Source organism: Ornithodoros turicata, chromosome 2 (assembly GCF_037126465.1).
Source record: "Ornithodoros turicata isolate Travis chromosome 2, ASM3712646v1, whole genome shotgun sequence".
NCBI lineage: Eukaryota > Metazoa > Arthropoda > Arachnida > Ixodida > Argasidae > Ornithodoros > Ornithodoros turicata.
In genome coordinates this window covers 98,483,384-98,494,156 of record NC_088202.1, presented here as the reverse complement: position 1 = coordinate 98,494,156, position 10,773 = coordinate 98,483,384, and the positions used below count along the sequence as shown (strand labels likewise).

The window sequence follows — 10,773 nt, the reverse complement described above, 5'->3', positions numbered from 1 at the left end:
CCAGCTCGGCGTCGGAAGACTGTGCTTGGGCCAGGGCGTCGAGAGAGAGTGCAGGCAGCGATCCGAGAGCGTTCACGCGACTGAGAGCATCCGCCGCTGCATTGTCAGCACCGCTGACGTGTTGAATGTCGGTGGTGAATTCCGCGACGAACGCAAGGTGACGGGTTTCGCGAGGACTGTATTTGGTACCTGATGCAGAGAAGGCATATACAAGGGGCTTGTGGTCAGTAAGCACTGTAAATGTACGGCCTTCCAAGAAAGGTCGGAAGTGCTTTATCGTGAGGTAGATGGCTAAAAGTTCTCGCCCAAAGGTGCTGTACCTCGTCTCTGGCGGTTTGAGCTTGCGAGAGAAGAACGCCAAGGGGCGCCACGCTCCTCTGATACGCTGTTGAAGCACGGCGCCGACGGCTGTGCTGGAGGCGTCAACCATAATGGACGTTTCGGCGTCATGGCAGGGGTGGAAAAGGAGCGATGCGCTCGCAAGTTCTTCCTTAATGGCCTTGAACGCGGCAGTGGCTTCTTCGGTCCATGATAGAGGCGGTGGGGACATAGTACGTTTAGAAGTAAGCATGGCTTCGAGTGGAATAAGCTTGGCCGCGCACGACGGAATGAAGCGCCGGAAAAAGTTGATTAAGCCAAGGAACTGGCGCAGCTTGGTCAAGGAAGTGGGAAGCGGGAAGTCCTGGATGGCCGCAACTCTGGAAGGCAAAGGCAGGATTCCCTGGCTGTTGACACGGTGCCCGAGGAAATCGAGTTCCGGAACGCCGAACTCGCTCTTCGCTGCGTTAATGATGATTCCATAGTCGTGAAGACGGGAGAACAGCGCACGAAGGTGTTGCTCGTGTTCGGCCGGCGAACGACTTGCGACGAGGATATCATCAATATACGCATAGACGAAGGGGAGGCCGCGGATGATGTTGTCCACAAACCGCTGGAACGTCTGAGCGGCGTTCCGCAACCCGAAGGGCATCCCCAGAAACTCGAATAATCCGAAAGGTGTTGTGATCGCGGTTTTGGCTATGTCCTCTTCGGCCATCGGGATCTGGTGGTACGCACGGACAAGATCTATTTTGGAGAATACTGTGGCGCCCTCCAGCTGTGCAGCAAAATCCGAGATGTGCGGTATGGGGTATCTGTCCGGGATAGTGGCTTGATTCAAAGCGCGATAGTCGCCGCACGGTCTCCAATCTCCGGTCTTTTTGGGCACCATGTGCAATGGCGACGACCAGGTGCTTGATGACGCCCGGACGATTCCGAGCTCAAGCATGTGGTCGAATTCTGCTTTGGCTACCCGGAACTTCTCGGGTGCCAGACGACGCGGGCGAAAGTGGACCGGTGGGCCACGGGTGGTGATGTGGTGGACCACGTCGTGCTGCACAGGCCTGGTCCAGTCAGGCGGCTGGGTGAGTGCCGGGAATTCCTTCAGTATGGCGGCGAAGGGTGATTCAGCTGGTGATTCAGGCACGGCACAGGCCAAGACACGCAACGGTGGAGTCGATAGACGGAGTCCGTGCACTGACAAGGAAGTAGTCCTGTCGATCAGACGCTTCCCGTGAACGTCTACCAGCAACTTGAAGTGATTTAAAAAGTCGGATCCGAGGATGGCTTGTGTGACGTCTGCAAGCAGGAAAAGCCATCGGAAGTCTCTTCTGAGCCCAATGTTGAGAGTGAGCGACTGCTGGCCATAAACCGGGATAATGGAACCACGGTCTACGATACGGTACCGTGTATCTACGATACGGTAGATACACGGTCTACGATACGAAAGAGGCGGCTGTCGCCGAGGCCGAATCCACTTGCCGCCATTAGTGGGGGGCCGGCGGGTTTCCCGTCCAAGAACAGGGGAGCAAGCAGTGGTGGGCTTCGGCACCGAAGCGATGGTGGTACCAACAGAGGCCATCCTGATTCGCAGAACGAGATCGCGATCGCCGTGGCGACGGGGAACCTCTGCGGAACCTTGGGCGACGGGGGCTCGGGGATCGTGGGCGAGCAACCAGCGTCGCAACCAATTGCGTAAGGCTATTAACCTGCTGGAGTATAGCTTCGGTGGCTGGAGTGGGTTGGGAAACCGAAGGACAAGCTTCTGGGATGGGCGGAATGGCTGGGGGAACCGCTCGCCCTCTAGTCTGGGTAGCCGGTTGCTCGAGAACGGAAAGAGAAGGAGATGAGGCAACCTCCATGACAGCATCCGCGAGGGTGGCGAGCTCGTCGATGGGAAGATTCGCGGCTGCTGCCAAGACCATCTGCACGTTATTGGGTAAGCGCTGCATGAACAGCTGGCGCGAGAATTTGTCGCCGGCCTGCGGAGCGTCATCTCCCAAGAGCTGCTTCATGCGGCGCAAGAGCTGGGTAGGCCGCCTGTCACCGAGCTCTTCCGCCGATAAGAGCTGCCTCAGACGGTCACGGTCGGAGGCGGACGTACGCTTCAGCAGGGCAGACTTGAGTTGGTCATACGCGTTCTGCGTTGGGGGAGAGATTATCAGATCTTGTACTTCCTCGGCGGCCGCGGGAGACAGGGCGGAGATGACATGATAGAAACGAGTGGTCTGAGCAGTCACACCGGCCAGATGGAACTGGGCGTCCGCCTGGGCGAACCAGATAGCTGGATTGCGATCCCAGTAGGCTGGAAGTTTAACGGCGATGGCTCCTACATGGTGCTGTTGTCCGTCAGAGTTGGGCTGTAGGGAACCTGTGCTAGACGACGACGGAGGTGGGTCGCCTTGATGCATCGCCGACGGAAAAGGGAAAGTATCGTCGTTCCAGAAAGGAACGTCCGGGTCACCAATGTCAGAGAAAGAGGTAGACTAGACACAGGTTGCCGTGAGAGCCAGGCCAGTCGAACTAGAGCCCGAGCTGGCCGAGGCAAAGGTTTTTATTACCCGCGCGCCTAGGTTATTGGTGCGCGGGAATGGTAATGGCGATGCCGCTACACTATTAGTGAAGCAATACCTGTTTCTTACACATTATTTCTGGACACATTAGAGCAAACACCCTGTATATTAAAGGCAGGGACTGAAACTGAAACGAATATCGGTTCGGTTACGGTTCACTGTCAGAACTCTGAAAGCGGTTACGGTTACGGGATTCGCCGTTTTAATGTTTGCTGTTACCGTTACCCAAACAGTTGAACCGGTATTTTTTTTTTCCCTCTAGGATGTATCTGTAGGCTGCGTGGATGTCGCAAAATGAGTTGCGAAGTGCAAACGGGTAAAAATGAAGATATTACGGAGTTTTAGGAAATCGTAAGCGCCCTCCGATTCCGACTCCAAATCACTGTCAATGAGATATAAGCAACATGATGTCAGCCACCCCAAAGGAATCAGGCGATTTGCTTATCACGTTTTCGGAAACGTTATCGTGAAACTTCAACGGTTTCCTAAAACTCCCTATTTATTTGTTGTGCTTCGAAAGGGTTGTGCAGTGCCATCTGCCAGGTCGAAGAAAGGGTGAACTCCTTCTTCGACGCACTTTGACCGTTTGCGACATTCCCCGTAAAATACAATTTGTTGCGGTCGCTATTATTTCGTGCACATTGAATACTTCCGTGCTGTAAAAAGCTACAATGACAAGAAAAATTGCGTGCGTTCAGTGGTTAAGCAAACAGATTGTGGAAACAGACAACGTGCAACGCTTCCCATCTTAAATGATCACAATAACACTGTTCATAACTCAAAGGGACGTACCAATGCATGTCATCTGGTTATGGGTCGCATAAGAATGTATGTTGTCTACGCACAACTTGTGAATGAAAAAACGCATAACTAAGAGACGTACTTTAAGCACGTACTATCCTACTATAATAATATAAAAAATAGTGTAATAATATAATATATATATATAATGGTGCCATGATCTTACACGTAAGGTTTGTCTGCCTGTAGTGTGGCGACATGCTGCACGTGCCGCGGGGTAGGACTGTGGATAATTTCGACCACCTGGGTTTCTTTTGACGTGCGCCGGAAATCTCCGACACACGGTGCTGGAAGCATTGTTTACCTCTCCCACATTGCTGCCGCCCTCGGCAGGGATCGAACCCGCGAACTTAAGCTCAGCAAGCCAACACGTTACCGACTGAGCTGCCGAGGAGGGCGTACTATCCTATGCTACGTACGCTACCATTAATCAGAGCTACCAAAGTTGTTCGCGTACACGCTTGAACCGATTCCTATGAGCCGCTAACCGAAATCACACATTTTCGGTTCAGGTTACGGTTTCCGTTCATTGCCGATGTTGAATTGCGGTTACGGTTCTTGACAAAATTGGGGTTTCAAGCCGTTTTCGGTTCCGTTTCAGTCCCTGATTAAGGGTGAATACTATAGAGGGTTGAGCTCTACGCGAGTCTCTATTTTTAGGAATGATATTATTATGTTATCTTATGTTATGGTCAGAATGATTGAAGTGGAGCTACGAGGACAGTCATTTCATTCAGTTTAATTCGCTATATCGCTATTCGCGCTATGTCGCGCTACTCGCGTTATCGCTTTGATACTATGTACAGCACATGAATGTCGAAGCAAACTTCCAGTGGCTGTCCCACAGTACCTCTTTTGTTGGGGGGGGGGGGGCACACAGGATGCTTTTCAGAAAGTGTGCCATCTTTGGTAAAAACAAACAAATTAATTACACGATTACAACCTTGCTATTGTGAAATATGAAATCAAAGTTTCATGAACTACGTTAACTAGCAAAGCAAACCATCACGCTGGTAGGAAGCAATGTGGATATCCCACGTACCAAAAACTACACAAACGTCGCCGCGTAGCAAATACAAGGAGATGTGACCGTTAACTTATGGCTACAGATTCTAACCCTTTATTACATTTTGGTATGCGTTACACTGAGGGCTCAAAAGTCTTTTTGCGGTGGTGTTCTCTTTCTCTTTTTTTTTATGGGCAGAGGGAGGGCCCTCTGCGCCTCTCTTCACCTTGAGACCGCGTTGTACTCGTTTGAGGTGAGATTAGAGATGCGAAGCCCCGGCAAAGAAACGGAAATTTTGGGAAAAAAAAAACAGCTTTTTTCCTCGTCTCCGAAAAAAATGCCCAAAATTTCCAGGCGACAAAATTCAAAAATGTAAATTTTCGTTCCTTTCATGCGTTCCAACCCGCCAACAGTGGCTTAGGTGTCTCTAATCCGCCAACAACCACCAACTTAGTGCTCCGTCTGGCCGCTCCAAGCGATTGCCATCGCATTCACATAATGTCGGAGTTCTGGTCGGAGTGGGCAGCACGGTGGTGGGCAGGTTGTTCTAATTACCTATCGCTGAGTACACAGCAGTCTCATGGGATGCTCTGCTCTGCATTTATGCCTAGAGGATGAACACTACTAAAGCTTCTAGCTCATTGTATGCTGTGGTTTGGTCAGCAATGCTTCGACTCAGCAGTAACCACATATGTTTCCATTTTCCCCAATTTTTCGGAAAATCCCCCCCCCCAAAAAAGTTTTTTTTTTCGATCCATTCAAAATTTCCGGAAATTTTGCATCTCTAGGTGAGATGTCACACCACCCCAAGGAGCACCAACCTTCCCCAAAATGAAAATCCTGGGCAAGTCCCTACTCATCGACGTGTACGCTTTTTCGATCACTGACGTCGGAGAGGTTTAAGCCGTGCTCGCGAAATCTCGCGCCGCCACACACAAGATGTTAACGCTATATAGTACGAGTGGAGTTAACGTGAGCGCAAATTGCAGTACGGATTATCAAGCTACTGGACGTTGCGCTGACCGTAGTGCCCGCCGATCCGTACTTGTAGAATAGCTGTGTAATCTCGTTAAGCCAGATCAAGTATGACCCACGCCAGTATAAGCTCTCTAATCCGGGAAGAGTGCTGTCGGACTAAGCGGAAGCACCGTCTTGTTGACGACAATTCGGAGGAAGAATTCAGACAAGAAGAGTGGCTGTCAATGCATTGCATGATGACAAACCGTGGGTTGGGGGTTACGGGGTCAGCATGGCTTGCGAACACTGATAAATTACTGCCTCTATCATTTGGGAAGGACTACGACGGGTCAGTCGAAAAGGGTACTCACCTGCATTTATGCCATATTATCAGACGGCAAAGAGGAAGATAATAAATAGCTACACGGACATGATACACATGCCACAGCGTAAAACTGCGGATAACATTGTCCACTATAGGGATTCCTAACGTTACGCCAGAAAACAACCAATAGCAGGCACCCGAAACAATATTTACCTGGCTACCGTTCTCGGTTGGGAGGCTTGCACAGTGGTGTTCAAGTTTCGTTGATGATTGTAAGGGGGAGCGTGGCATATAACCCGGGTCAGACCACCAGGCTGAGTCGAGCATGCTCCGCTGCAATGTTGGCCGACAGCTGTGGCGATCGTATCTGTCTTGTGGAGCAAAACCGCAAATCATAAAATATTAATAATGTGCTGGAAGGTCAGATCTCTGACCTCTCAGGTCAGGCTGGAAGGTCAGATCTCTGACGGAATTCTGTGATGGAATGGAGTGTTGCGAGAGAGAAAAAAACACGCGATTGCACTGTAGGAGATCGATTCTCGATGGATCTACAGAATGTCTAAACCAAAATGGAGTAAGAAACAAAGACGTTCTGGTAGTCTTGAGTTAATACCCCAAGCCGTTCCTCACTTCAATCTTGCATGTGTAAGTAAATTAAATACATTTAGACACCTCACCCCTTCTGTTTAACCGCGGCAGCAAACATGGCTATCGGATTCGCCAAATCACAGAAGACAAGCTCTAAGTATAGTATATGTGCTGCCTGCAATTTAGTGATGGGCAAGTCAGTTCACTTTGGTGAACTAATTCATTCAATTCAGTTCACTACACTGAACTGTTTAAAAGAATACTTCATTCGTTCACCTGCCCGCGATTTCACACTATCATTTGATATAGTGACGTCACGGGGTCAGAAAGTCGCTCTATGTGGCTCGACCAAGAATATACAATAAAATGATCTTGCAGTGTGGTTTGTCAAAGGCTCCAGCACATCAACATAGGAAACATCATTTTAACGTCGGTTGTCACGTGGGTGGCAGGCGAGAAAAGCAATACAGACATCAATTGCAAGATGCTGTCGTCGTTCACAGTTATGATCACGTTTTTCTGATTACATATGTCTGCATGCTGCGAGCTTGAGAACATAGAAGTGTGACAGTGTACCTTCAGTTTCAACTCAATTCATTCATGTTGTTTCGCAGTATCTTCATATGAGCTCACTGATGCCTACTGCCTGTCATTACACTTCTGATATCACACTAAACAATGACGGACGTGCTAACTTGACATTGCATGAGCGATCTGAAATAAAAAGTACATCGTGTAGCGTTCTGAAGAACAATTGTGTAGCTCGCAGTGTCGCAAATCCCCAGCTTGCAAGCCACGAGCTGCCCAGAAGTCAGAACAGAACAGCACGAGCAGTTCACAGCGACCTCAGCGCGAGCAATGCTGAACGCCTGCGACTCTTGTTGAGAGTTTGTCATTTATATACTTGCCCAAAGTAGTTCACTCCACACGGACACGGCGTTCAAGGCCGCTGCTCTCCCCTGCCCGCGCCACCCGTGCCTCTGCTTTCCCTTACGCGCATGCGCTGAGGACGAGCGAAGCCATCCCCCCAACAGCTCTGACGGGCAACGGCAGGCCCAGCGAGCACTTCAGACTTCACCATGGCCCGCGGAGTCTTTTAGTTCACTCAGTTCGATCCCTTCACACAGTTCACACTTTCAGCAGTTCACTTGAGCGCAGCATCACCGGCGTCACAGCCGTATGCAATAAAGACCGCAGTGTTCCGCCCAATGTTTGTGCGTGCCGTGGTGGTCTCCTGCCCCTCTTCTTGTGCGCACGCTCTCTGTTAGCTGTACAAAACGTTCTTTAGATGGCACAGATGTCAGAAGCGTACGTGTTGCAGGGTTTCGGGAAGTTCTGGGCTTGTGGCAAGGCCCAGTGAACTGAACTGCCGAATTAATGTGTTGCTCGATGGTGAACTAGTTCGTTCAGTTCACCCGAATGACTCATTCAATTTGAAGGCTTCGTTCACGAACGACACATCACTAGTCTGCATCCACTTCCACTTTGATGCCAATGCATCAAAGGAAATGGACACTACCATCCTAAGTGAGGTTTTGGTGCTTCAGTTCTGGAGTGTGTTTATGTTATTTTATTTTTTACTTTTTCTGTTCACTTCTTGAAATACTGCGCGCATCGTATATTTTGAAAAGTCTTGGAAACAAAAGAACAAATTGAAGCAAGAGAAATTAAATTCTGTCATGACAGGAGTTGGAAAAAAGACCGAAAGAGGCAAATCTTATTCTTTTACTTTTGTGGAGCTCCCATCAGGCCATTAGACCCTTAGGTCCTAATGGTCCCATCAAACCGCTAAACCGTTAGTCCTATTGGAGATGCCCGAAATTACGATAGACCTATTGGACTAATGGTTCCATTAGGATTGACTCTGATGGATTTTTCGATCGGGAACTACCAGCCGCCAACGAGCAACATGGCAGTCGGTGGTCAGCCACCCGTTCCGGAGCGATTTCTTCGAGCTGGCATTGATGATTTTAATATAAATTGTTTCTCTCCACTCTATTTCTATTTATTTTTTGTGTTTTATGAACAGGAGTATCTTGAAACATGCAGGGTGGTCTGGACACGAGTTAGATGCTCCCCAGTTTAGTATTGGTGACTCACTGGATGGTCCCAATTTCTGTGGGGGGTCCTAATTGCTAATTAATTGATAATTTAATGGTGTATAGGGCCCTTGTATGTTTCCTGATACTTGTGGTAAGTGATTACCACTACCACCCAGGCAGGCCATCAATATTCGCCCAATATTGGACCAATATGGGGTGCCAGGTTCGTCAATATCTGCCACATATGGGCTGCCAACATTGGTCCCACATGAAAAGTGCAACCAGGCTCCACATTGGACCAATATGGGCTGCCTATATTGGCAAGATCATTTTGCCCGTATTTTGCCCCATGATAATGCTGATGATGTCCGTGTATTACTAATGCATTATCCGGTATAATAGCCAGCACTAAAAGTGATACTACTTCATCCGTCTTTCTTTCTTTTTCGTGCAGATCTTCTAACTGGTCCACGTTGCATCGCGTTACAAAAACAATACTGCCTCGCTCTAACAACGAAGAACAGGTAGTGATGGGTCGTTCGCGATTGATTCGTTCACAATGAACGAATCATGGGTGTGAACCGTGATAAGCTGTTCTTTGGTCACACTGTAGAGGTCCAGGTTGAGGCGTGTGAATGAGCTGGTTCGAGGGAGTTGAGTCGCAGTTGGATGGCCGGGTCGTTGCGAGGGCGTAGGGTGTCGTTGGCACCATGCGGTTGAAGCTGTTGTAAAATTTGGGATGGTTGAAGGTCAAATTACGCCGGACGTGGTGTTCTACGTTATTTTCAATTGCTATTTTCAGTAGGAGCCTGCCGGTGCAACGCTATCTTGTCCGACATGGGGAGTTGTCCAAGGTGGGGAGGTGTCAATTGGGAGGTTCTGCTATGGGTTCTGTGCCAGGCACAATGGCATTACGGGAAGTTCGTGCTTCCCAGCCAAAGAACACTCGCGGTCCTCAGGATGTCCTCAAAGTGTCATCACGTCCTCGTCTGTGATGGGATGAACGGAGGAGGTCCACACTGTCGTCATAGGAGCTTCCAGTGGTTGTCATTTGCGAACGTCCTGCGGTCGTCCACTGGAGGACAGCACAGGAGAAGAAAATTATTTTACTACTGTGTTGTGCATTTTAATACCTGCTTACACTAAGCAGGTGCAAGCTCTCGTTCTCGGTTACTCGGTTAAGCTACAAGTTCTCGGTTTATTTCTCATTGCCAAATGCGACCAAAGAAGGAGTGCTCATGCATGAATTGGAAAACAATTTTACAAACAGAAAATATAACATAAAAACAGATATAGGGTTGCAAATACAGATTGTCGGATTTGAAAGGAATCCGTCCATGTACTGGGTTTCACGTGCAGTAACATATGGTTTGCTAGACCTTTCACTGCGGTCTTGTTGCATGAACGTCCGGGAAGGGTCCCTGGCGGGACGTTGGACGCAGCATTTTATTTCCGAAGAGACAAAAAATGAAACTGTTTCACTGCCAAGCTTCACTTTCGATGCATGCCTCAAACTAAAGCAGTAAGAAACACGGACATTACCTTGGTAGCGATTTAATATTCCAAGAAATAACTCGCTTCATTGTTGGTTACGTGCAACACCAAATTAAACTTAGATACCTCACCCTTCATTTTGACTGACATGCAAAGAGGACTCTCGAATTTGCGGTAGCTCGGAAGACAAGCAACCCAATTGTATCTGTTCTGTCTTGGAAAGGGAATGCTGCTGCAGCGTATGCCTTTCTAACTGGTCTCGCTGGTCTTAGTGGCCTAAGGATCATTTATATATCTATATTTTCGCTTTTTAAACTGCGATACTCATTGTTTTATGATGAGAAATACGCTGAGCGAATAATGTTGAGAAACCACGAAAGACAAGCTTGTGACCGACGTTGAAAATTGTGAAAACCTAAGTCCCCACAACCAGGGGCGTCATCCTGTCCGTTCGGCGCGCAGAGGAACACGAAGCGCGACAGCAGTTCAAACATACAAGGCTTTATTACCTTCTTACAATCTGGAAGTCGAGAGAATGCGAAAACGCCCTCGTTTATCCTGATCCCCCGCTTTTATAGCTGCTTAACCAGCCACACCCCTTGCTCTCGCCGCGGCACTTGCGTGCTCCCTACCGGCTGGTTAGATATTCCTCCCCCCAGAAGATTATAC

General features: G+C 48.9%; 1 protein-coding gene across 1 annotated transcript; it reads right to left on the bottom strand.

Annotated features, from left to right (window-relative positions):
• Nucleotides 1–657: 657 nt before the first annotated feature.
• On the bottom strand, nucleotides 658–2,729 carry LOC135384908 (uncharacterized). The gene is made up of 3 exons (XM_064614090.1): nucleotides 1,892–2,729; nucleotides 775–1,731; nucleotides 658–698 (listed from the first exon to the last, which is right to left on the bottom strand). The coding sequence occupies exons 1-3, from the start codon at nucleotides 2,727–2,729 to the stop codon at nucleotides 658–660; spliced, it is 1,836 nt and encodes a 611-aa protein (XP_064470160.1).
• Nucleotides 2,730–10,773: the final 8,044 nt, after the last annotated feature.

What these genes read in the sequence shown, in the direction of transcription:
- LOC135384908 (XM_064614090.1), bottom strand. Translation starts at nt 2,729, where the DNA reads ATGCATCAAGGCGACCCACCTCCGTCGTCGTCTAGCACAGGTTCCCTA. An exon ending in TGCGAATCAGGATGGCCTCT is followed by an intron (nt 1,732 to 1,891) that starts GTTGGTACCACC and finishes ACCGTATCGTAG; the next exon opens with ATACACGGTACCGTATCGTA. An exon ending in CATCATTAACGCAGCGAAGA is followed by an intron (nt 699 to 774) that starts GCGAGTTCGGCG and finishes TTTGCCTTCCAG; the next exon opens with AGTTGCGGCCATCCAGGACT.